This window comes from Haemaphysalis longicornis, unplaced genomic scaffold (genome assembly GCF_048455015.1).
Source record: "Haemaphysalis longicornis isolate Haplotype H1 unplaced genomic scaffold, Haemaphysalis longicornis Haplotype H1 scaffold_88, whole genome shotgun sequence".
Taxonomy (NCBI): domain Eukaryota; kingdom Metazoa; phylum Arthropoda; class Arachnida; order Ixodida; family Ixodidae; genus Haemaphysalis; species Haemaphysalis longicornis.
In genome coordinates, this window is record NW_027526456.1 from 1,068,513 (window position 1) to 1,096,115 (window position 27,603).

The following is a 27,603-nucleotide window of genomic DNA, read 5'->3' on the forward strand; positions in this document are numbered from 1 at the left end:
ATTAGCTGTGTATCACTCTTTTGTTTCCGGGTCGAAGCCCGAGGTTAAGATTGCAGACGCCTCTTGGGAGATCTGCCCTTGCTTATTACAATTTCTGCTCTTGTGACGTCCACCGTCGCCAGTGAAATGGCCGCTTCTTCACCGACCACTGAGGAGAGCGTGCGGAGAGAGCCGGAGGCAACGAAATTTCCCTGATTATTGACCACCACAATTTCCATGGCGTCGTAACCAAAATAGTCAGTCGCGTCCGTAAACCATGCCCTCGCAGTTAGCGTAGCGTTTGTGCAGAGCTGAGCCCCGGCCTGTTGTCGCTCCTCGTTGTGGATGGGGTGCATGTTTCGCCGAAAGGTATGCAGTCTAGGCGCTTTGTAGGGATAATGATTCAACGGTGGTTAATGCCCAATGTGTCCAAAATGTGGCATCCCGTTTGGCTGTTAAACTATCGTGCTCTGGTAACCTTTGGGCCTCAATGAGTTCGTCGAGACTGCTATCAGTCCGAGAGCCTCAAACCGCTCGGTGGAGGCGTTAAGCGGGAGGCAGATGGCCTGCTTTAGGCTCTTCAAAGTAGAGCATCTATTTTGTTTTTGTTTTTTTCTGGACGGAGTAGGTGAAAGTGTGGAGCAACGTAAGTCACCCGGCGGACTGCGAAGGACGTGTACAGACGAATGAGGGTTTCCTCCTTCAAGTCATGATGGCGACTGGCGATGCGAGGTACTACTTCTTGAGGCTTCTTCAACGGACACCCTAAGCGGCCGATGACCAAGACTTGTCTCAGGAGACAACGCTGTTGGGAGTACGGAGCAAAGCTATGGCGTAAACGATAAAGGAGTGGCCGGCTGCGTAATTACATTCGGCTTAGGCCCCGTTCAATTGAAGCCTTGCCATTACTAAGCGGACAGTTTGTAACTGTATTGACAGACGAAGCTGCACCTTTAAAATGCGCAGCTGCTATAAGTGCACTTTGGTCGCTTTCTTCGTTGTTGCGCAATGCGCCCTCAATGATTGATTAACCAAATAAAAATATACGAAAGAAATACAGAAGCAAGGCATCGCCGCCTAAGTCCCATGCAGCAGTCTGGGGCATCTCGTGAGGTTTTGCGCTGAAAGGCCGATTCAGACGGCGGACTATATCAATGCGTCGCACCGCGGAATGCGTACCGCGTGATACGACGTCACCGATTCTTGGCCCTAGCGACCGCGGGTGACGCGGGCTGACAAGGCGAGGCTTCTTTTCCGCTCGCGATTATGGCGGGGGATTACGCGCTCTGGTGCGCGCAAGGCTGGCTAGTCTAGCAACCATGCCTCTCTGCTCGAAGCAGCAGGGAGGTATGTGAAGGGTGTTGGGGTTGTATAAAGTTCGCCACTTGATCGAGATCGCGTGCTCGTTTCGGCGCTGTTGCCCGGGGGTACACGGCTTTCGCGCCAGGGGCATTTGACTTGTCAGCCACAATCTAGAGTGGCGCCACACCGATCGTAGCGCTGAAGTGCCCGCAACAATATCGTGAGCTCCGTCGGACAGCCGAGAAACGTAGAGCGGTTGAAGCGATAGCAAAGGAATCTGGAGTTCAGGAAACGCAGGGCGAGAAAACGTGGGTGATACATCTTTCCTGCCTACACGCGTTCTCACTCAGCACGCACCTGATCCTACGCGGCTCATTCTGTGGCCAACGCTACGGCCATCCCCACACAACAGCGCTTTTGGTCGGCGTCAACCTTTGCCGCTGCACTGAGCCCCTCGAACCTGTTGCGCTTTTCGCCGCGCGAAGACGGTCCACACGTCGAGAGTATGATTTGTCCGTTCACGCTGTCGCCTGCTCGCTTTATCCGTCGTGTGAATGGTTCCTTCCACCGGATCGTCTGCTGACGTCATGCGACGTCACCAGTCCGGCTGCTGACATGTCCGTCGTGTGAACCCCCCTTAACGTACGCCGCGGCCGCTTTTCCGATGGAGGCAGAAAACGAAAACGCGCGAGTCAAGATTCAGCGGATGTTGAAAATTCCGAAGTAGTCTGACTTATTCCCTAGCCCTTTACTACTTCACACCTCATATCCCAGGTGTAGCTGCAGTGCATAAAACCAACAAAATCGCATTTTTTTATATTATATGCCCGCACTTATGATCCCTTGCTGGCTTATTTCCTGGGGGTTATACATCAGTGGTGTAAGTGTGTCCTCAACAAGGCCGAAAACCATGTGCCATTGACTGCTTGCTTGTTTGCCTGTACACTTGATCCCTCGAAATTTTATCTTTGAATTTAATGCACTTGAGAACCTGTTCAGGAAAAAGTTTGCCGTTTAAGGCCTGAAATTCAATGCTATCTTCCCAAGAACAGCGGCATTTTCAGAAGCACAATTTCGTCCCGGAAAAGCGATACCAACGTGCCGCGTATACAGCCGTGACAACGTTTCGAAGACAATTGCCTTTCTTTGGCTGGTAAATGCTATTATATGTTTTGGTCTAGCGAAAAAAGAATATAAAAGACACGAAATTGACCATTCAGAAACTGAATTTCTTTGGAGTCATTGGTGGGAATCGAACCCACGTTTTATATACTTCAACTACGCTATTGAGAAATGCATGCGCTCCAGGAAAGGCTGGCGCAAAAGCCTGAATACACATGGGAGCTCGGCGACAAAACACTGTCTTTATTCTTGAAATTCACGAAGTAATTATAATTATGGTGTCAATAACTTGAATGGTGAAGGGGTTGTAAGTATGGTGCAAAGAAAGGTTGGTAAGTCAGAGTTAGAGTGAGTTTATCTAACATCACTCAGATGTTAAGAGCGCCAACAAAAATCCAGGGAAAAAGGCTTGACTGGGGCGGCGCTCAGTAATAAAGAAAGCAGAGCGAAGGATGATGCAGTCCCTCTATACTCTAAACGTTTTGGCAGGAGATTTCGAGAACAGGATGAATGCCGGCTGCTTTGTCATTTAGTGCATATTTCAAGGAGTTGTTTAGTTCTTGGCTGTAAAATAGCATTGTATACACGGGATTACGAATTATAATATACGCACAAAATTCAATAATCACGATAATTTAGGTATAGAGGCCAGCATTTCAAAGTGCCCATTGAATGCGTTTGCGAATTGTGAAAGTTTGGGCATGAATAAATTACAAACTTATAGGATAAAAAACAACCGACGTCTTACGCCCACACGGGCTCTGAAAATATATCTTCGGAGGAGAGCTGCTTGGGGACGAGAATTCATGGTGAATGCTGAAATGAAGACAGCGAGCTGAGGGGCGAGCTTTTGCCACAAAACCTCAGGATTCCGGCCGTGTAACAGTGAGATGCATGTATCAAGCACAATTTCTTTTTTATTGCACCTTTCGTATGCTATTAGCTCTACGCAGCCAGACGGGCATGTAGTGTTCTCGCACGTAGGTCCACAAGCTGAAAGAAGCGGAATCTAAATCGGAATTCTCGTGTAGTTTGGGAAGTGAAGAAATCGGCAACCTCCTGAAGAGATAGGGGGCGTTACAGAACGCTGCCAAAAACGCTATTGTATTTCAACCGCATTTGTAGCGAAACAAACTGATACGCCAGTTATTTGTCATAAACGTCAGAACATGCATGCTTTCACCGATTCCCCGATATGGTTGCTCTTTTTATGGAGGTTAAAGTTGTAAGTGACTGACGATTACGATGATCCGTAATGCGAAATTTGAGCGCAGAAACAACTGTACACTGTACTTACAACTACTGGTTCCCTGGCGCGCACCTATGGACTCTAGAGTCAGCGTCACTGAACCTCTGTTTGGGTAGGACTTCCTTCGTCTCAGGAAGTGATCGCGTCATCGGCGAACGCAGCACAGCGCGCGATACTCTGGTGCAATCTCGTATACTGGCGAAGCACGTCTCGCGCGCACCCTCGGCGTACCGCCCCCTTCCTCAGACTTTCGTCGTACCCTGTTCCTCCGTTTTTCCTTTTCGCTCTATCTTCAGTGTCCTCTTCGACATCTCAGTAGCAGCGACGCTGGCGGCGAGGGACTCCGCGAAACACTGCTGCGGGCACTTAAGAGCTGCGCCCTAAAAACAACTTTCAACAGAGAATTTTGGAGAGTGTCAAAGGACCCCAGTTGGTATAAATCAACACTTAGATTCTTCAACGACGTGACTTACAGCCCACGTATCGCTGCTGTGGGGAACTGAATTCGAACTTTCACTGCATGTGTAAAGCAATTCTGAATGGGCCCTGGTGATCCAACGTGATGGTGACAGCGATGCGCACGCTGCTGTTCGGTGCAGACGAGGACGCCTTCCAGGACTTCCTCCGGGTGGAGGCGTCCGTGAAGCGCTACGCGTCGCTTTCGGTGTCGCTGTTCACCGAGGAGGCGGCCGCGAGGTCCCCGGTGGTGAGGGCCGCCTCGCGATTCCTCGTCGACCACGCGCTCAGCGGCGTCGAACTGGCCGCCCGGAGGGAGCCCGATTTGTCGCGGGCCGTCCCTTCCTGCCAGGTGCGCTCTCGCTGCCTCTTCGACTACTGGCACCCGAGGACAGGCCTGCTGTGACACTTTAAGTCTAACTGCCCGTAGGCCCACGTATCAAGAAGTGACTCCTGATTTGCCTCCCTGGTTCTGGGAAATGGAGATTTGCCTGCCGTCTGTCGGCGGGAAGTTTAGCTAACACACGAGCCATCGAAGCAATTAACATGTTACAGAATCCCTTAAAGCTGAAAGCTGTTAAATAACACAAAATGGCGTTCTTTCAGAGAAGCATGATACTACCGAAAAGGCATGCAAAAATTTATCCAGCCAGTTCAGCCTCATTTCTTTCTGGCAGGTAGACGTCGCGCAACAATGGACAAGCCATTGCAAAAAGCGGGTGCATGTAGGCGACACATCCGGGGGCGGGATTTCGCTTCTCGTAAATATTGAAGAACCATGGTCTCTCGCGAGAAGACGGCCCGTAGAACAGCACTGCGTTACGTACATCTCATAACTTTTAATTAGGTCCCTTGAACTTGCTTACTATACCGCCATCAGTGGACGACGTGTGGACTGCATCAAGCCGTTGTTGCTAGATTTGGCGCAGCGCTGCGCAAGCAGTGGCTGATGCGCATTGAACTGCGGAGGACCCCCGTGGGGATTGTCACACAGGGCTTGCAGAATCAGCCCCTTTCGCCTGAAAGCAAATAATGTCATCATGTACAATTATGAGCAATATGAAAGGGAACACAGAAACGCATAGAAAACACCCTCAGACCCAGCTATGCGTGATACGCAGCGGCTGCCGTCGGAAACAAAGGGGAAAGGGGACGCTGTTCTAACAACTGTTCCCATTCCCGCCGTGCGTCTTATCGGCTGTCGGACGATACCATATTATCGGCGAAATGACGTAAGCTGCTGCTTTGTAGAAATCAAAGCGTGGTGGGAGTGCCAACAGTTAGTGCAAGAGCGCCCTCCTTCCCCTTTGATTTTCACAGCGCCATCCGCGTATCGTTCCGAGTCTGTTTCGAGGCTGTTTGCCACGCGTTCCTGTGTTCCCTTTCACATTGCTCACAATAGTAGCTATCACGAACGAAACAGGTCACAAAAGGGCTGTATTTCCTGCTGTGTACAGAAAAAAACCAGCATTCCAATGGAAAACGACGCACTCTTACGGCGCGTTATAGTTGTGCGATATACTTGCAGATCGTTACAACAATAAATGAGCCAATTTTAAGAACTGTCGGTTGTAGGAACGGCTGCCTTTATTGTGCGCAAACTTCGCACGAAAATTGCATATTATGCTCTAGTTGAATAAATAGCCCAGGTGATGCCCTTACAGCTGCGCTAGACATGCCGTTACAAGCAGCCCTGTAGCGGCGAGGCGCAAAGGAAAAAATTTAAGCCATTCCACTCAATGTGTGCGCTGTCGGAAGTGCAGAGCAGTGATTCGCCATAACGGGCTGTAGCTCCGTTATCCGCTCGCTCTTACCACCAAATGCAATTCCCATTTCCCACCTTCGCAGTGCTTGTCGAAGCTAAAATCAACACAAAAGGGTAAAAAAATTCTCTTGTTCGTCTTGCGTGAAGCATTAAAAAAAGGACGATGCTATATGTACTACGTAGTGAAGTCCCACCGGAAATTGCTATACGCACTACCGATATAGCGCCATCTATGGACGCTGTCAGAAGCACTTTTTTTTATGTTTTTACTGTTTTTACGCGGTCTCAAGCGTTCGGCCGATCGACATGGCTGCTTTTCGTCGCTTTTGACCGATCCATGGATGGATCGACCCCCGTTGCGACAAATCACGGTAATAAAGCGCAAGTCTTGAATCGTGGGCCGGGCTGATGCACACGATTCGCGCCAGGGCCGTCAAGTTGGCGTGGCAACTTCCCGATCGCGCCGTCAACACGCCGCAGTGGTTCGAAGACGGCTTGCCCAGTTTGAAGGTAGGTATTTCTGGCCTCGTTGGTTTGTCCCGTAACGCTTGCTTACTGATGTTGAAGTTGGAGACCCGCGTCGACCGCCGAGCTTATATTTCCGTAACCAGCCTTTCCACCCGATGCGCGAGCATGCATGCATGTCGCGTGGTTCCTCCAGCCGGCCCGAGCAACTGAACGGTGCGAACGCGTATTGGATATCTTCAGCGCGTTTCCCCTCACCTTGTTAAATGTCGTTTCATGCATTGTTACAAGTGCGATAACGCATAAGGACAAGCACTTTTTTAATCAACAAGTGTGAAGCTAATAATAGGAGATGGGGGAGTCAGTGATGATGCTTGTATCCGCTTTCTAGTGCCGTGTAATTAGTCTACTGAATCTTTCTCAGGGCCAAAACATCGTTCCAGGTTGTAGTGAAAGTTGTGGAACAGACCAGGAAGGCACCAATGCCTTGTTTCTCTTTGAAGCAGCCTTGTATTTATGCATTGAGAACCAATTCGACCAGCTGCACACTTTACTGGTTCCGTATGTATTAGCATGGGCGTCTGCAGAATTTTATCTTGAGATGGCAAATCCATTGTTTCGGGCAAGAATAGGGAGAGGGCATGGGGGAGGGTGCAGGGGAGGGTGCAAGTGCTGGGGGGGGGGGGAAGGGGGGGGGCAACATGTATATGTTCCCATTGTGTAGTATGATTCTAATCTTGTGCATTGCTCTTTTGACTCAGATGTACAGGTTTTATTTGGGTGGCAGTTCCTTTTTCCTAAAAAAGTGTAGTTCTTACTGTAAACGGGACCAAACAGCAAAAAAAGGATATCAGTTCTAAGTGAGGAGGAAAAAGGTTCACGTCAATTTATAACAAAAACTACGACAGCTTCTGCATGCGGTGTGGTTCCTGTCGGGCTAACAGATTTGCAAAAAAATTGCACAACACTTCACACGGTGTGGTCGCATGCAGCCCTGCACCAACGGCATCTGCTCCCATTTTCTGTGACTGCCATAAAAACTGGCTGCTTCAAAATAATAGTAAATTTCTTAGCCGCATTTACATTCAGGCAAAAAGTATTGTGCAGCCATTTAATGTAGTAATGGTTGGTATGGAAAATCGTGCCCAGTAGGTTTTTCACGAAAGTTGGTTTCAAGAATTCAAATTGTGCCAGTAAGACAAAAATAACACAATGAAAAAACATAACAAAGGTCCTGGGTATTGCCATGTTTATTTTTGTGCTTTTTTTCTATCGTTTATACAACCAACATAGCCGTATTGCTAATTGTATTGCACCTTTGGTTTTACAGGTCACCCAGAAAGGACAACTTCAATTGAAGCTGAGGATGTGGTGTAATAAAAATTTACTTCATATTGTAAAACAATAGCAGTGTTGATGTCTTCTTGAAAGTGTAAGAAACAACGCCTTTCTTGGACCTTTTGCATGCAGACTTATTTTTGGATAACTTGAAAACAATGTAAAATAGTTAACCCGTTTCTTCTTGTCTTCTTTTTCTTTTAGGGGAGGTGGTGCTTCTTTTCTTTCAGGTTGTTTTGAGTTGACTGTTTTTCATGATTGATTCAGTTTTTTAAGCATTCTGGAGTAGACATATTCTCAGTACAACTGAGCTGACGTCGCCTGAAGTTTATCATGCTAAGCGTCACACGTGCACCCTGCATGCTCACCATGGGCACGGACGAGTCGCAGGGTGTGAATGAAGGTAGCACAGAATTCTTTGATTAGCATGTAACCACCTAAGAGTCCACATACTTGAGCAAAATCATGGGCATCTTATGTGGCATAGAAATAATAGCAGTTGCTCTGCCAGTTGGAAAACATACAATTCAAACAATGCAGATGCTAATCGATATATATTTCCTTCTGCTTAGAAATGGCCTTTCTGTATTTTCTACTTTATAAATAACATAATGCTTGGCTGCAGCAGCTCTGATAAACTATAAAATGTCAATAATGAAGAGATGGGCATTGCTTCCACATAATTTACAGATATTTTTTTTTACCATTCGGGATGTGAAATTGCCTAGGCGAGTCTTTGGAGCTTGGTAAGAAGCTGCTTCAATGCACAACGTAAACCGTGTTGGACAAACGACACTGCTAGCATGTGACATTATGCACGTGAAAGAATGCAGGATAAAAGTTCTATACATCTTCCGGTTTCCTTTTTCTGTGTCTGCATGTTGAAAGCGCCTTTATTTGCCAAAATAAGGCTGAGTGGGAGGAGGGATGTGAAAGGTCACACTGCAAAAGAATGTGTCTTAAGAGTTTCGTAAACACTATGGATTAGCTGCTTTACATCAGAAGCGTTTCTTACCATCACGTTTAGCCCCGATGACTTTCTTGCACAGCTTAACAGCCATGCGGAAAAGCCAACTTTAACAGCTCGAGGCAAGGTGTACGAACGCATACGAGCTAAAAGCACAGGTGCGCGTTCCCCCGTTTGTACTCAAGAGTTCCTGTAGAACATGCTTTAGTTAATTGCTGCGTAGTCAATTAAAACTGGTGTTTTGTGCGAGGCCGAAACCACATCGCGCTAAGAGGCACGGGGCAGCGTATTAGACATCTCAGGGATCTCAGAATCTTATTAAGGCGAATAAAGCCGCCGTGGGATATTATTTAGAGAGTTGGCGATACCCAGGAATAGACAGCTTGAGGCTACTATAGATACATACTTGATTACACAAAACTCAAAAGTAAAATAAAAAAATGACGCGGGCGGCCCGACACAACATACGATCAACACCGTATGTTATGCACCGGCTGCCCACGTAATTTCTGTTCCTGCCTCGATTAAATGCTCAAACGTGTCGTAAACGGCCCTGTGGGCAGCCATAATATATTTCACGCCCATGACTACAGGGCAAACTTTGCTGTGGCCGAAACCAGGTACGCAGGTACTTTGCCGTTCGTACGAAGGTCGCGTCAGCCCGCCACCAAGCAAGCTCGGGAGTTTCTGACAGAGCCTCATAGATGGCGCTATGTGGGTAGTGCGTATAGCAATTTCCGGTGGGGCTCCACTACGTAGTACATATAGCATCGTCCTAAAAAAAAATCAGACTTTCCAGCTTCACTTTACTCTGCGTTTTTGCAGCCACAGAAAACTTATCAGAGGGTTTCACTCACTGAACACACTGTAGATGGCGCGGCGAATTTACCCAGTGTTCCCCGCGCGGAGGTGCCTGCTCACCGGCGGGCGCGTCAGCTGTACGGCTTTGTCGCCTTCTTTAGCAACGGTTGTTTTGGGCCTGTTCGCGTCCACTGCGGGCGTCCTTCGCACGGCTTAACTTGTTCGACGGCGCCTCCTGGGTAACCCGGACCCGACGGAATTAAGTGGTCGTACGGCAAAGATACCTGAGCGATTGGTATGCAGGGCAAGAAAACAAAATGTACCGCATGCACACATCTGGCCGCTAGAGAAACGCTACCTTTTGCCACTGCTTACCACGAATGGGACTCAGTATTCTAAAATGGTGAATGCCAATTCGGTAGTGTTTTAAGAGGTATCACAAAAGGCGAAAGGAGCAACTGGTTCTGATGGATAGTGATTATAAAAGTTCCCTCAGCTTTCTCGCAATTCCCCAACTTACTAAACTAATTTTAATTGGCATAAATGGGAATCACTAAGCTCGCATGCCGAATGGCTTCGGTGTCTGCTCTTGTGTCGAGCGCTGGTGTAGCCCCGAGCTAGCACAACAGGATGGCTAGGTTCCGCTTTCTCACCCTTCGAAAGACGCTCCTCTCCGTTTTCTTTCTGCCGATGCACGGCCGGGATACAGTGGCGGCGTCCGCCGCTCTAGCCCGGCCGTGGCCGACGCTGCTGCGTTCGGGACGCCGGCCCAGCGAATTCCGGGGTAACGGCTGGCAGAATCTCTGATTTCCCGCTTTGTAGAGCCACGTGTGTGAATTCAAGTGACGCCGCATGGGCAATTGTTCTGGGTGTCGTTAAAAGCTTTGCTTTACAATTACCGTCACAGCGTGAATTGGGGCGATTTTTTGTGGCTGCTTCTTATTTTCTCTCGTGTTCATATATTCCCGGATTGATAGCTGTTGTTCTCTTCCCCCTTTTTCAGGACCTGCACAGGATTCACCCCGATGATATTTCGCTTCTCCTGAGGATTTCCGCGTCCATAAATTCCACCGCGGAATCTATTAAGAACATATCCACGTAAGGGCACACTCGCAACTTCACATATGCAAAAATTTGAATGTATACTGTAATGCGTAAATCATGAAAAGATACTGTAGCGTAATCTACGAGCCATGTCTATTACAACACGAATAGAAAAAAAAATTAGGGGCGTTGCTACTGCACTATGCTACGGAATATATTAGTAGTTTGGTGCTTGAACTGCGTTCTTTTGGCTACTTAAGAATGTATATTACGGATCACAGTTACCACAGCACACAATACGATATGCCGCTACGAGGGGGCGGAACACAGGATATTGAACTGGTGTGTCTTTAGGTTGAATTCCCTTCTGCGCTGTTGCGTTTTACTTACTTCGAACTTTATTCTGCAACTATACGAGTGTGGTGAGCATTAGACGGACCGGTGGAGCGCTACAGACAGCCTAGCTGTACCATGCTAAGAACTGAAACAACGTGGCATTTTGTCACTAAATCATTGTCTCAAAGTTGAAATTTCTAGAGGTGCGTCCAAATGACACTTTTTTGTTAAGACTGCAAAACGCTTGCTCGCCGTCAAAATAGCGCGCGTCAGATTCGACGGCCCTTCACGACTTCATACGTCACTATCCAGACGCCATTATCAACACGTCACTCTCGGACGGGCATAGCAAAAGCTCGGTCGGTGGGGACGTTTCCTTTTTGCGCCGAATTAGCGCACAAGTTTGTATTTGGTTCTGCATGTTTGCCTCTGATGTACAGTGATGAACAAATGAAACACGATCATGAAAATATGAATCAGAACACAAAAATAGTAAAGTTCATGCGAAGGAATTCCTTCGCAGAAACTTGCTACACCTAGGGGATTTCTCTTAAATCTGATCGATTAAGCCAAATTCATGCCTGGGAAAATAACAGTAACAAACTTGGGAAATGCGTCTTTCGTAATAAAACAATAGCGCGGCATTATTAGACCTCCCCTAGCAGTATTTTTTCAATTTAGCGTGTTCCGGCTCATATTTTCGTGTTCGCATTCCACTTTTTCATGGCTGTACATGTTATTACATGTATTTTTCAGCTTAAATTCGTGTTAAACGAGAAATAACCACAAAGTAGTGGTGGTCAATAGCGTCACCTCACATGTTCTGTTAGACAGTTCAAAAGCTGTGCCACGCTGTTATAGAGCGTTTATATCGCTTAAAAACAACGAAAAGTGTTGCAGCGACTGTTTGTCGCCATCTCAGTAACCGTTCCAAAAAGGCATGCCGCGTTGTATGCCCGTTATTTCAGTCGCACAGCGTGGAAATTATCAGGAGGCCCCTCTCGGCTTTTGCAGGCTGTTGCGTCCGTACGCTTCGCCCATTTCCATGCCGCCTCTCTATCGTTCTAGATCGTTATTTTGACTACGGATAGCCATGTTTGTAGTAAGGGGAGATGGATAACCGGTTTTGCGGCAAAAACGGTTATCCGGTTATTCTATTCACCGATTATTTGAATTTGAAAGCCGGATAACCAAATAATCAAAGTAACCGGTTAGCGTATGATTAACCAGTTTTTTTAAATGCGGAGCATTTCTTAGGCTCGCCAACTCCTCCGTCCATAGGCGTCCGCAGCTCATGACGTCACGTCGAGGCGCAGGTGCGCACCTCTCCCCCGTACCCTCCTCGCTCTCAACAACAGCTGCGGCGGTGCAGCAGGAGCGCGTCTGCGCGCGCATGAGTCGTAGCTGCCCCGTGCGCCTCGTCGCTCTCAACAACAGCTGCGGCGGTGCGGGGGGAACGCGTCTACGCGCGCATGCGCAGTAGTTACCCCGTGCGCTCCGTCGCGCTCACCAGCAACAGCGGCAGGTGTACACGTGATAGCGGCGTGCTAGCGGCGTGCTAGCGGCGTGACAGCTGCGTGACAACAGCGTGGTGGGGGGCGTGGAAAGGTCGCGCGCTTGTGTACGGAAGTGCGCGCTTACGCGCCTCTCCCCCATACTCTTCTCCCTCGACAGCGCGCGCAGTGTATATAAGCGGCGGAGCGCGCGTTCGAACTTCAGTCAAGTGCGTCTTTGCTTGCCTTTCGTTTGGCCCCAGATGAAGTATAAGCGATGGAAGCAACAGTACCGTCAACAAGTTAAGCATTCCAAACCCTCCCCACATCCAAACGGTAACCAAAAACTACCCAATTACGCAACTTTCACGCAATACAACCACCCCTATGCGACGCATTTACTCGAGTTCCCCCCGTGGGAAGATGCGGGCGGGCGGCTTTTTTTATTCGGATATTCTAATATCCGGATTTCTGTTTTATATACGGATGGTTGATTGATTGATTCGATGTCTAACGCGCCGATGCTACACAGGCAATGACGCGTGCCGTAGTGGAGGGCTCCGGATTAATTTTGACCACCTGGGTATCTTTAATGTGCGCCGAAATCTCGAACACACAGGCGTTTTGATTTTCGCTTCCACCAGAAAAGCGGCCGCCGTGGCTGGGAATCGAATTCGCGTCCTTAGACTCAGCAGCACAACGGCTTGACTATTGAGCCACCGCGGCGGGTTAAGTTGGTAAGATATCTTGCGAAGCCGAGGTTTTTGGCGTCCATTTTATTGCGTCACCGTTTCGCCGTCGCTTTTTTGAAGCCGATTTCCCCGTTCACCGCTACTAAAACCGGATATACTGATTAGCTGTTGCGGAAAATCCGGATATCCGATAACCGGCTTTCAAGGCCGCAATCGCTCCGAATCGGTTTAACCGGATTACTGGTTTGAACGGATAATTGCAAGCACTAACGTGTAGGGGGCCCATTCCCTTTTCGTTAAAGCATTTTCTTTCCGATATTTTTACAGCTAAGCCGTATGCGCCGAGGCTTACTCATATAGCGTGCGTGGATAAATCGACGTAGAACAGAAATTCTTCGCAACCAAGAGCTAGTGCTTTGGTTTTGTAGTTGTTTTTCTTGAAAATCTCCTGGTTTGAAGTTTTGGTCGGTGTTTTTCCCGTATACCTGAACGGCTTCAGGAGCGACATTTTATCTGTCGTCTTCACGTCTAAGCACGCGCACGTCACGTGTCGCCAGTTTACACGTGCGTAACATGCGGCGTGGGGAGGCAGGCGTGCCCGCGAGCCAGTCTACACGCGCTCACCGACAACATGCCCGTTCTTCTGGTGAGAGATGTCCACGTGCATGTCTCAGGGTCCGATGCGACCAGGCTGCTGTCCCGCGTGGTCGAGCGGTTTGGGTCTGTGTGTTACCCAGGCAGTAATTAAGATGCCTAGGACGCAGTAGAGAAACGGGTAACACAGTTTGTTCCCTTCAGTAAAGCTGTAGTCCTTCGAAGTTTCACTCAGGTGGTTAGCTAGGAAGTATGCCCAATCGCAAATTACAAACAAGCGCGTTTTCTTTAGTGCACTTATGAACTGCGCCTGCAGCTTCGCAGGTCTTCCTCCTTCAAATACTTGGGCAGTGAATTTTCTTGCTTCATCGCAGGCTGGTGGACAAGGTCATCTTCGAGACGCAACAGCTCCGCCTAGACGCGATGCCCTCGGTCCGCTTCGCGAACCCGTACCTGCCGTTCGAAAATGCCCTCCAAGGCGACGTTTTCATGGTGAGGATCAAACGCACGAACATGTGATTACTCATCTTAGGTGACATCATCCCCCAAAATAAGGGCGGTGCCCATAGGGTCAGACAGGAAGTGTGCTACTGCTTGTGAGACTATCTGAGCACACCGTTCAAACTGTTGATCTCTCTACATCCCAATCTGAACATTCAACCAATCTGTGAAAGACAGATTGCTGCAGTCTATGACAGATTCATTTCAGCTGTGCTGTCCTTGATACGAAAAGGGAAAGCCGATCTTCAGCGTTTAATGGCGCCGTGAAGAGAGCGACGCAAGGCCAGCACAGCCGTCTAACGCAGCGTTCCAAACTAAATCACGAGCGAACGTGCCTGCACGCATCGCCAGGCGCGTGAACGTCGCACTTAGTTGTCGGCGTCTCTCTCATCATCATTACTGTCCATGTTGGCGGTAAATTATAAATCCGCAACAGTCCTGTTTAGGCATAGTAACGAATGTCGCATGTCTGTTCTTTTGTCGTGCATCTTGTTTTGCGGATATGCTCAAGTTACGTCATCTCGACGTATATGCTCGTTATGATAATTGGCGTATTCGTAGTTTTGCAGGTTATCGTTCTAACGCCATAGTGTATTAGGCTCATCTTTCAATTTTTACGCTTATACTAGCCTTCCGCTATCAGCCATGCTCATGAGGCGTCCGCAAGTACATCAGCGCTGCGAACCGTCCAATACGATTGAGGCAGCTGATTCGAGAGCCCGGCTGAATATGATACAGTGAAAACTCGTTAATTAGATCTTGAAAAACTCAAATTTACGGATGATTTCAACTATGCGATTTGGTCCTGCTAAGCTCTATAGAAGCCTATGTATTGATAAACTCGCTAATTCGAACGCGAGTATGCCCGCGCGCCACTGCACAGGCGGGCAATTGGCGCCAGCCACGCGATCAGACCAACGCACCCTGTGCACACATAGAAGGCTCCGTCGGCTCCGGAAAGGAAACACGAACAGTGAGATAAGTTCAAATCGGGTAACATATCTCAAGGGGACCTACGCCGACGACGATGAAGCACTCGGTGGCCCACATTCTTCCGGAGCTCTCATGGCCGCATTGTAAATACATTCATTCTCTTTGTAAATAGATCGCTTCACCACTAACCATCGTTTATCTTTTTAGTCCTGTCACCACGTAACAGTATTACGCCAGAAACGACAGCAAGCCAATGGAGGAAAATGGAGGACAATACTACGCCACTGATACTAATGGACAATGATGATAATGGAGGGAAGGGAGGATAATGACACTGCGCCAGCGATTTCAGCACTCTCCGCGCCTGCGCGACGTTCGGCAGACGCGGCAGACGGTCGCCGCGTCTGCGCGAAATTGCAAGCATAGCGGTAGGACGTACCACACCATTGATGTGACTTAAGTACCCAGAAGTGTGTGACATCAAGCTCTAAAGAATGAAAGAATGCGTAGACATTATTGCTTCTAAGTAAAACCAGAGTCCGTCAATCTGGTAAAACCTAAAAACGTGGATTTCGGTGGGGACGTTTAAAAAGATCCCACACTCAATGCCGAGAGAACGTTGTGCATGATTCATTCGAGTATTTCGTTTTGCCATCACGTTTTTTGTGCGTGCGTGCGTGCGTGCGCGTGTGCGTGCGTGCGTGCGTGCGTGCGCCTGTGCGTGTGTGTGTGTGTGTGTGTGTGCGTGTGTGTGTGTGTGTGTGTGTGTGAGAGAGAGAGAGAGAGAGAGAGGGAAAAGACACCGTGTGCCTGTGCTGCTACAGTGGCGGCGTTTGTCTTGTGAGGAAGACCATACGTGGATCTGTCGGGGTGCGCTGTTCGAAAAAAATCATTTTCGAAAGCCGTTGCAGCTGCGTGGTATTTCTGGATAATAACTCGTTCTATGCGCGTTCGTTTGGTGGTTTCGGGTGAAAATGAATAGAATGTAATGAAGGCGTTTAGTATGCCAGGCGTTTAGTAGTTGGCATTGGATACCAGCTGATTTGGAGAAAGCAACACACTGGCTGTAAGGTTTCCAGGCGGCGGTCTGGAAGCGTCTGCAAGCGTCCGACGCGTGGGAAGCGGCGGTTCCCCGAATGAATGAATGAATGAATGAAGTTATGGCAGCCAGCCTGTCAAGGGCAAGCGGCCTCTGGGTCATGCCGGCTGCAGGACGGAGCTCGGGACGGTTGTTTAAACTAAGTAGGCCGTCGCGCTACTGAAAACGTGGGAGCCTGGAGCTGTCAACTGGGTTTGGAACATGGCTGATTTGGGGTGGTGGTTCTGTTTTAAATGCAGAGCATTTCAGTAACTCACGATGTCACCCGCGTTGACATCCGTCGTAGTCCACACCGTCGTTGTCCGCACCCCTCCCCCTACACTATATAAAAAAAATACTATCCGGCGCCTGGTTTCGATCCCTCGACCCTGCGGGCGGAACGCAATGTACATGGTGCTCTACCCACTGCGCCACAAAGCCGACACAGAATGGGAGGCTACGAACGCGCCTTATATCCTTGACTCATTCAAACTACGCCAAGAAGCTGCTGATACGACGCATTCACTACCACCAACTCCCCAAACACTGAACGTTAACGCAATACACCCACCCCCTATGCGACGCATTTACTCGAGTCCCCCTCGCGGGGAGATGGGACCGCCAAAAACAACGCGTTGTGGACTGCGCAGTAAGGTGCCGGCACGTGCGAGAACCGCTCGCGCTGTTCGTTCCAGGCAGGGGGCGCGCGAGCACTGCGAAGGCGGGAAATTTGAACTGCTTTGGACAAACCTCCGTTCAATTCATCAAGAGAGAAGTGAGACAGGGAGGCGAAGAGCGTGATGGGTAGTAGCAGTAAGCGGATAACGGTGCCACAGGCCGTTATGGCGAATCACTGCTCTGCATTTACGACAGCTTTCACGTTGAGTGGAACGGCTTTAATTTTTCGTTGGCTCGCGCGCACAGTAAAGCGTGAACCGCATGGAGCGTTTTCGGCTTGCGAAAACGCGCCGCGCACCACACAAGCGCGCTGACGCTGATGCGTATACCACCTGCATGGTGCGAGCGGCGTGCAAGGAGGCGGTTGTAGCATGGCGGCGTCACCGGCCGCGAAGTTATAGTGCCTAGAATATAATCTAGGCACTATGACGAAGTGGTGCGGGCAGTTCGACCGACCGCTTCTGACTGCTCTTTAAGATGTCACTCAAAAAACAGTTTAAGTTGCTTGTGCAGTAAAGGAGCCGATAATGTGGGCGCAAACAACACTATAAAGCATCGTCCGCGCCGCTATTAACAGCGCCAGTCAAATATCAGCCACCGTAGTAATCCCAAACATCTCCGGCGGGGCCGGCCAGCTGTCTGGAGAGCTTTTAAACTGCCGCCATGAAGAGCGCGCTTCCTCATTGCCGCAAGTCGGGAGGCTCCTACCACTGTCGCGCACGTCGCGCGTCATTTTCTGACCGAGTTAGAAGCTCCTGCGGCTGCGATATCCTCGGCGCGGACGTGAAAATATCGCGCGCGAAACACCGACGCGATATAATCGCGTGCATAAACGCAGTGCATGTAGTTCGCGCTTAAAGGGAGACTGAAGTGAATCTGTCAAGGTCCCGTTTGTGCTTGCACTGCGTGGACTGGCTCAAATTAACACACTTTTCATCGTTTATACGTTTGATAAGTCGGTAATTATTTTATAAAGACCGAAAGAAGAAACACTTCCGTGCACGGTCTGTGGCGGCCGCACCAACTAAAGGCTGTGACGTCGGGAGGAGGTGCACCGTGATTGGACGATATCCAAAATTAGCTTTCAAACAAGTTTCGGTTTCGGTTCTGTAAAACAACTTGCTTGACATCTGACGTTATCGTTGGATGGGAATTCTTGATACCTCAGAAATCGTCCTACCGCGCTTCTGGCATGTTGTCAGGTGTAAAATCCCTGAGATAAGCCTCCCAGGGCGGCTTGGAATCGTAGCAATCACTAGCCGAGGCCAACGCAGTAAATGAACGCCCTCCGCGTCAGCGCAGACGCTCAAATGCCATGCGCATTTGAGCGTCCCAAATGTCCCCATATTTGGAGCTTGCCGCACTCATGCCTGTTTCGTAAAAAGCATGTTCGCACCAGGCCAAGGGACCGCTTATTCTGGCCTGTGCCCACTGCCCGCAAGCAGTCGGTTCTTATGGCAACAGCACGCCAACGAGAACTCGCTAGCGCGTCAGTGTCACTGCGCGCGTTCTGCGAACTCGTTCGTGGAGCAGTGAACGTTACGGCCAAAAAATGGTGAACTCAGTATAGAAAACATCGGTAGAACACAAAAAAAAAATTCCAAAAGAAAAAGAGCGTACGAAATCGAACTTGCAAGTTCCAAAATCGCTCCAAACCACTCGGCCACGGCCAGAGTGCACGGCGTTGTAAGTACAAGGTATATAATGAATAACCAGTTTACACTTTTATTTAGTTTTAGCATTTCAAGCAGCTTAGGTGACTATTTGTTGTATAGCACTCGTGGAGTAAGCGTCCCCCAAATTTCCACAATATCTCACGTCTAACAGACGGAAAAGCGTTCGCAGATGTGTGGTCGTGCTGCTGACCGCTGTGCTTGTTCTCCCAGCGCAAAAAGGTGCTTCCTGCTCCCTATAGTTTTGCGCTTTACGGTAAAAATTTCAGTTGATTTTGTTCCCTTAATGCTTATAATGACTTCGCTGACTCTTCTCCCGCCTTCAAGTGGCCTTAATTAGCTTTCCTACTATCGTACCAGTCAGCGAAGCGTCTTATGTGCGCTTGTGCAGCGCTTGCGTGGAGCGACCTGGACTTGAAGCTTGATGCAGTGTACAAACTAACAAACTAAAGAAAGGCACATTATCCCATCCATAAACATCTCGTGGCTTAGTTTCAACTGAGCGAACGAATTGCGCCGACCAGACGGCGGCTGGCGGACTAAACGCTGGGGCGACTGACTCTGTCGGAAGGCCGGCGTGCCGTGCAGTAGCGCAGTCAAGGCTAGCCATTTTTTTGACGTCACACGAAAGCGCCACAGAGAGTGGGTGAGGATGCAGAGAGGAGGACAGCATTTTCGAATTGATTTTTCTACTAAATGAATTTGCGTAAACGCACTCAGAGCGGTCGAAACATGACCTATGGATACCGGACTACAATTTGCGCTAGTAATACCGCAATGTTTACAAATCACTTCAGTGTCCCTTCAACAAAGGGCGAAGAAGTTCCTATGACAGAGTCTGCCGCGTCCGGTGTTCTCTGCGCGTCCTGTGTGGTTTCTGCCGGGGACTGCCTGTCAATGGCGGAAAGCCTTGAGGGCGCGTCGCGTTCGCTAAGATCAACGATTGTAAGTCACCTCTGGTTTATAGTGGCGGTCCGACTTTGGACACAGCATTATACGTATAAATGCGGGAGTGGGAACGGTCAATGCGGGCCCCTTACGTAGAAGCTTGCCCCGGGTGCTTGCAAGTGTTTCTCAGGGTTTGATTGTTTATCTTGTAGTTTTGTTATTGGCGTTTCCTCTTTTCCTTTTTTGGATGCAGAGAGTGACCAGCGTTTCAGTGTTACGGGGGCGTTTCCCGCCGTAGTTCAGGCCTGAATTTAGTAAGGCAACCAATCCGATCGCCACGAGATGCCGATTGGCCTTCGCGTCGGGGGTGGAGGCTAGGTGACCCATGCAAAGCACGATTTTCAGAGTATAATGTGGTATGCACGGTGGGCGTATTGCCGAGCTAGCCAGGTTCGGCCAGGGAGGATCTCTAGCCCTGGATTGTCGTTAGACAGGGTTCGTTCCTGACGGGGGTGCCGCGTGCACAAAGTCTTAGCTGGCTAAAACTTTCTTTCTATTTCTTACCTCGCCTACATCAGCTTCGTCTGTAGATATTCCCTATATTTCCTACGTTTGAAAATACAGATTGGAAAACCAGTTAAAAATGTCGTCGTCGTGCAATCAGTGCCTCCAATCCAAATCAGGCACCAACGCAGATCGCAGAGGAAGACTTCTCCCTCTCTGGCCACAACATCGGCGAGGCATCAACACAACGTGGAACCTTCAATAACTCTGGCCTTTGTAACTTTTAGTTAGTGCTTCTCGCCAAAAAAGTACCTTATTTCGCAACACATCACCCGCGGTGTCATGCATGCGTTTATAGACACAATTTTGTATTGCTTAAGCGTGAGACAACTTGAGACCAAGGTTTGCATTTCGTGCCGTCCTCCCCCGTGCGCAGCGCGAGTCGCTGAGCCGCGTGTGGTCGCTGCGCCAGGCGGTGGGCGACGGGGGCGGCGCCTCGCGTGGCTGGTGCTTCACTCTCAGCCTGGGCGCCATCAAGAACTTCAGGGACACGCTGTACGGGAACGTCGTCTCGGTCGTCGGCTACGACTACGCCTCGCTGCAAGAGGTGTAGTGCACTTTGCCCTCCTTTCTTTGTCAGTGGATGCTCGCCGCGTTCAAAAGCAATGCGTCATACTCTCAGCCGCGGTACCTAGAAATGTCTGCCCCTCCGATCCCTAAAGTGCGAGAGCCAGACCTTACGACAGCAAGGATATCAATCAACTGCCGGCCGAGTCTGACGTCTAGGTCAGCTGCTGGTCGGATGGTGTTGTCGCCCCACGGCGCAGGCGAGGATGGAGTTACTTTACGCCAGGATTGCTGCTACAACTGCTTTCGGCACTTCCTGGTAGACATCGTGGCACGTTTCCTTCCCATCATGGCAGTGCAACGACTACAGCGTCCTGCCAGCTGAGGTGTCTTTAAGCACGAAAACCTCTGTTTTAGCCCGCGCGCACATTTAGCTTCATCGATTCCAACCACTTGCTTCGCCTGATCGGCTGCGCATCTCGGGCTCACAGGCCGAGCGCAGCAGACTGCATTAAACAGACGTACACACACACCAACACACGCACCAAGGCACACAACGCAACATGCAGGAAAGCAGGTTCACGCGGAAAAACTACCGCCTGCTATTATGGAACTATAGTTCCCCTGATAGCTAGGCTTCGGGGTTCTCGCGACACGCCCTCTCTAAAACACCTTTCCACACTGGCCACCTTCTATTCGGCTTTCCCAATAGTATGATCGCGATAATTCAAACTCGGCTAATTCGAACTTTCGGTTAATTCAAACAAATTTCAAAATTTTGGTTGGCCCGCTATGTGTTTTTTAATACCGATTAATTCAAACCGCATCAGTGCGTAAATTCGGCTAAAAAAATTCCTTGTCCTTGCCGGAAGATATCTGCTAAATTTGCCGCTTCCGCACATTACCATCCTTACAGCACACTGCTGGGATCCGCAAGTACTTGACCAGGGCAGAAAAATCTTGCAATAAACTGGCTGCCGTAGCTGGCATCCAAAATATTGTTTGGAACTCTCGTGCAAATTCGAAGCAGTCATCCATTCGTGATTATTCCTTTCAAAGCGTAAATAGCACTTCAGTATTGCCTGTGAATATCGTATTAATAAATATAGGTGAATGTTTCATTACAACACTTGTTGGTATGTTGCCCCGAGTCATATTTAAGAGAAATTCTGATAATCCAAGGTTACGATAACTCAAACGAAATCCTCGGGTCCCTTCAAGTTTATTATCGCGAGTCTATACTGTATTTGTATTTGTATTTGTACAATACTGCGGACCTTGAGAGGTCCAAGCAGGAGAGGGATGTACACATCCAGATGACATGCGTACGGATACAAGATCAATACATGAACGTGGGGATACATAATCCACAGGTAAGTATGCAATCATTATACATTGGATGACAGCAAGGGTGAACACTCTGGCAAAACATTCCAATCGGAAACAGTTCTGGGAAAAAATGAATTTTTGTATTGGTCTGTACGGGCAAAGAACGGTTTAATGCTTCGGCTATGTTTGTGACGAGACGCTCGACTAGGGTTGTTAGCTATGTAATCTTGTGACTGGATTCCCAATTTATTAAAATACAGCTGGTGTAGAAAGTTGAGACGGGCACTTTTACGTCGGTTGGCCAATGGCTCTAGGTGTGCGAGCTCCAACATAGCTGAAGGGGAGTCGCGACGTCTAAAACGTTTATAAATAAAACGAGCTGCCAATCTCTGAATTTTTTCAAGCTTTTCTTTATTAGTGATAGTGTGGGGGTCCCAGACAATGCTCCCGTATTCCAGGGTGGGTCTTACAATGGATTTGTATGCAATAAGTCTAAGCGACGAGGGGGCATCACCCAGTTTATGCTTCAGAAATCCCAATTTCTTTCTCGCGGAGGAACATATGTTGTTTATATGTGTTGAACAGTTAAGTCTAGACGTCAAGGTTAACCCCAGGTACTTATGTTCCTCCACTTGTTTAATCTGATAATTGCCAAGACTATACATGAAATGAGATTTATTCTTCTTATTTGAGATGCACATGTGAACCGTCTTGTCGATATTTATAAGCATATCCCATTTATTGCACCATTTCGTTATTGTATGCAAAGCGTGGTTAAGAACTTGCTGGTCAGCGGCAGATACTATGTGGCTAAATATGATACAATCGTCCGCAAACAGCTTGAGGCGTAGAGGGGGCTTTACAATTTGGCCAAGATCATTAATATAAATGTTAAACAGAACCGGTGCCAACACCGAGCCCTGTGGGACGCCCGAGAAAACATCTAGAAAACGAGAACAGGCACCGTCAATTTCAACATATGTGTGCCTCTGTAGACGCTAGTGTAAGCAGCAGGACGATGGCGCACCTATTTATAAGGAGTGGGGATTAACTGGAGAGGCAATTTAACCGGGGTACTTGAACGTCGGGTCTCAGCAAAGATGGCTGACAGACTCAGGCACACAAGCATAGGGCGCGCACTTCTAACGCCGCCATCACCGAGCTATCGGCTGCCCACGGAACACTGCCTCCCTCCAACATTGGATATTGCACAAAGCAGAAGAACTGCTTGTCGACATTGTACACGTTGTACACACCTGAAACAGGGGATAGCTTGGCTTAACCGGTGTACACGCGGCAACATATCTTAACTGCAACAGTGATCATTGTTATTTTTATTGTTAACATTATTCGGTTAAAGTTATTCGATAACAGACCTGAGTCTTATACCAGCGGGGCAATCTTTTGCCGCAGGTATGTCTGATTGATTATTGAAGTCGAGAGGATGACGGAATCCCGTTTGGCCGGGAGGGTACATTAGGAACAAAAAAGAGACGCCGACCAGTCTACACAAAACGTACTGACGTTTGTGAGCAAGGCTTCCGTGCTGGAAGCCGAAACGTCAGTACGTTTTGTTTGGACGGGTCGGCGTCTCTTTTTTGTTCCTGCTGATTGATTATTGGTTGTGTACGTGGCATACGCTTGGGCACGTGCCCGACACTACGTTATAGGCTTTGACTGCTCTATTGGACGTTCATCACAGGTGTGCGCGCTGCTGAAGGAGACCCACGCCGAGACGAACAATGACAGCGTGTCCCGCTACGTGAAGACCGACTACGTGTTCTATACATTCGACGACCGGGACACCATCTTTGAGAAGGCAAGCGTTCCGCATGGCAGGCTGGCCGAAGCGATGGACGCTTTTCACGGGGCTAGTTTAAGGAGTCCTAACGACTATACATACAACTGTATTAAATTTGAAAGGACTAGTCATTGGTAGCTCACCGAGCTCTATTCCAACCACGAAAGACGCTTTTGAATTGAAACAATGCAACGAACATTTGAATATTTCAAATTTCGCGCTCCGGTGACGTATTACGGGCAGGAGTGACCTGATATGGGCTAGCACTATAAACAGCTTTCAGGGCGCTAACCACACATTACCATTCATACGATACTACCAACCAACTACGGGACAACCATATTAGGTGAGGTCATAGCAAATTGCCGGAAAGTGGTCAGGGAGTGGCTACGTCTTCATACGTTTTCTTTGATATCTCGTTTATTTGATAAAATTGGTATCGTTGCCATCTGGACAAAGCAGTCTTCTTACTGAACCAGACTTGTATTTCGCCTTTATGGCCACTTTAAACTTTTGCTGGACTAGTGTTATTTCCTGCCAATGTGATGTCCCCATTGGCTCGTTATAACACGCCAGGACGTACCGAGCAATAGTTGTCTCGTGCTTCTGTTGCTGCTGCAGGTGTCGCGAATCCTGAACCAGTTCCCCAACCTGTGTTTGGCGGCCTACGACGTGGAGCTGGATGACGTGGACGGCTACTGCCAGGAGCAGGGCGTCGACGTGGGGGCGCCGCTGCTCGAGCTGCTGCACGCCATTGCCTTCCGCCGCCCACTTTGACCTTACGATCGTTCGATAAACGTATTCGATTGCGCGCCCTCTCGTATAACTGCGTTCGACGCGAATGACAGACGCAACGGGGCATTCCGCCGCTCCAAGGGCTTGTCCTTGGCAGCGTAAGCTGCTAAAACCATGCCTCCTGCCTAAAGAGTTTCCAGAAGGGAAGAGCGCGGCCGTGGCAACGCGTGTTCAGTCGCTTGACCCTCCTGGCATTTCGCCCTAGCTCTCCTCCGGGGAGGCGCACTGGCTGTATAGCGGCGGCAGGTGAACACGTATACGTAACATTTAGTTCAACACTGTCGCACATTCACTTTGCTGTCAAAGAGACGCGCACCGGGAAGGCTCACGTGTTCGCGTCTTCAAAAGCATCGAAAGATCTGCGGGGACGCATTGACGGCGTGTGTCATAGAGAAATGTTACTGTACAGACCAAGCAGTCGGAGTTTTTAACAAACTCCTATCAGACGGAGACGCCACGAACAATGCTGCATTGATTTTGTTTACGGCGTCACGCTCAGGCAGGAGCATCGATAAAATATGTGGCAGCTTCGGGTATTCGCTATATTGCTGAATCATTTATTCACCACTTGGGAGCCGAATAAGAAGCCAAGTACAACATACTTCTGCTGACCCAGCACACTCTTACGAGCCGTCGAGCTCAAGCCAGCTACCAAGAACTCACCTGCTGGTTATAACTTTGCTATTCTATTTTTAAGGAGAAATTGGCAAGTGGGAATCATCACTAATTCATGTGGCGATATACACTCTGTGCAACTAAAACTCAGGGTCACCCTCGTAGAAACTCTTTGTCCTGTGTTTCTCTAAGAAATCCTGTGCCAACTTTTCGCCTATGTATGATTGAAAAACAAAATCCTGCATAGTCCTACACAGCGTTTGTTTAACCTCCATGTGTGTCCCTAACTATCATTTTGTCTATTACATCCGCTAAATATACGCTGTAACATCATATCGGTCAGAATAAAAGCAACAAAATGATGAATGCAAATTACTGGTTGTTTTTTGTAAAATTTATTTATCAGAATGCTGCAAAAACGGCTGCGTGTTAACTTTCGTTATAACTTGTGTCAATACTCGACCATGGTGATGTTCCAGCAAAGATTTCCACTGGACGTAGTAGAGAAGAAAGAAAAGATAAAACAGCTTGTGGTCTCTCTAAATCACAATACGCACAACCCTGGCATTGCACAAGGCAGGCACTGATGCACACTGCGAGGAACCACCGTGGGTTCGAGGTAACTGAGCACGCTCACGATACTGAAACGACACCGCGCCAGCTCAACACCGCCTCTGTTGGGCAGGTGGAGAAACGGGCGGCAAAGGAATATGCCCAGGGTGTACGGAGGGAAGACGTTCATTTTACATTAACGTTCTAGTGACATATTTTACAGTACAGGTACGTACTTCCCTTTGGGTGAAAGGGGCGATGGGGCGCCACGTGCAAGTGTGCGCGTCGTCGGCGCAGAGCAAAATCCGGGGTGTGGCGCATGTTGTGCGCGCGCATCGCCGTGCTGGCCAGATTGGCTCGCAGCAGCGAGGGAGACGCGGCCCATTCGCTCACAGGCGCGTACCGCACGGCGTGATCGTCGAGTGGTAGGTACGGCCTTACTATATGCAAGCGTAGGAACAGCAGGAGCAGCCTAAGGCGCGGGCCGGCAGCCGGGAGGGCTGGTGGGCTTTCGCCGGAGCAAAGATAGTTGCAGCCGGCTGGTAAAGAAAGCGTCACATACCTTCGGCCAACGCCTTCGGCGTCCTGGGTTGCCAGGTACTCAGAAGAAAAGTCGGCTGAAAATTGCTGAGAGTAGCCAGAGAAGTCGCCACCTTGAATTCGAAGTTTGAAAATAAATTAATCGCCATATTGAGAAAAGCGATGGTAGTACTTTCTTTTCAAAGAACTGCGTAGCAAAAAGGCAGAAATTTTGACAACTAGCGAAACTGGGTCACAAATATTATTCATTTGCGATTGATCGAAAAGAAGAACAGCAGTTGTTCCCCATTGTCTACTAAGAAACACAAAACATGCAACTAAGTAACGTATTCCAAAGATATGAATGGTTATAGAATGCTGATCGAACTAGTGTCGACGTGATTCTGAAAAAGCGCTCCATGACTGCCGCCATACCGTGTAGTTGGGTCGGAAGCTCGGCTTGGCATGGCCGGCAACGACTTTGGCGCTACGAAATTTGAGTTTTTGTGTAAACAATTACTGTCAAATTGCCCCTGTTAATAAATTTCACTTTGTATAATATACTGCTTTAGAGTGTTTAAGTTCAGAAACTAACTTTGCGGATAGAAAGGAAAGAAAAATCAGGAGTCCTGCATTTGGCTCACGCCGCCTGATAAAACTGGCCCTCCGGGATATATTTTTATATCATTACATACTCCAAGATAGATGCTGTCTTTTTTTGCTTTCTTGTAATAGTTCGCTGAAGAAAAATTACTTACATTGCCCTAAACTCTGTTCTGATGCCTCTCAATACTGTATTATTATCGTCTGCGTCGGGCTTTGCCAAACGGAGCAGCTGCAACAGCTAGAGATGCAAAAGTGATGTCGTCGCGTTGTATTTATCTGTTTTGTCCAAGCAGATATAAATAAACCCTGAGGCGAAGCCTATTACTGCAAGTAATTCACGCGCGCAAAGCATTATAAAATTGCAGTAATGATTTAAATGGCCAATAAATACTGGCTTGGCGAGTCGAGTCGCTAAGTATGTTGCCTCATTGCGCCTGTCTAAGCCAGTGCATACTTCAAGGGATAACGACAGGCAGCGACGGCGACGGCCGGCGCGAAATTCCCAATGGGTACAGCAAACGGATAGTGTGAGCGATTCTCGGTTCCATTGACAGTGTGGAGCAGTAGAATGCGCTAAATTTAAATTGACTTGAGCAAACGTCTATCGTGTTTGTCGTGGGAACTGCGAGACGGGAGAGGAACGGCACGAGAGTGGAGCGGGAAACAGCAGGGGGGCATTTACTCGGCAGGGGTGCCAGACGACTACGGTCTTTCGACGACATTTGCAACGAAGGGAGCAGATACGCGGCCAATTTTTTTTCTAGTGTTTCTATGAATTGGGGCTTAGCGTCCACCGTGTGTGCCAACATTCAGAGATTACTGAACCACGAAAAATTATACATAAAGGTTGTTTGAATGCTGTTTTTACAGGCGTCCGTCACCTAGTTGGGTGTTCTTAAACTTCGTTTAGCATGAATCTGGCCGACGACTTTTTTTTTTTCTACGTACTCTCTTACAGCAA

The 27,603-nt window shown here is 48.7% G+C and overlaps 1 protein-coding gene across 1 annotated transcript in view; it reads left to right on the forward strand.

Moving 5' to 3' along the window:
- The window catches only part of LOC144150973 (uncharacterized), a 38,239-nt gene extending 13,907 nt beyond the window's left edge, over positions 1-24,332 (forward strand). The window contains exons 5-10 of the mRNA XM_077682273.1: positions 4,252-4,460; positions 10,448-10,542; positions 13,978-14,095; positions 20,295-20,465; positions 23,457-23,573; positions 24,177-24,332. Coding sequence (XP_077538399.1) covers positions 4,252-4,460; positions 10,448-10,542; positions 13,978-14,095; positions 20,295-20,465; positions 23,457-23,573; positions 24,177-24,332 — 866 coding nt within the window. The remainder of the gene's footprint in view (positions 1-4,251; positions 4,461-10,447; positions 10,543-13,977; positions 14,096-20,294; positions 20,466-23,456; positions 23,574-24,176) is intronic.
- Positions 24,333-27,603: the final 3,271 nt, after the last annotated feature.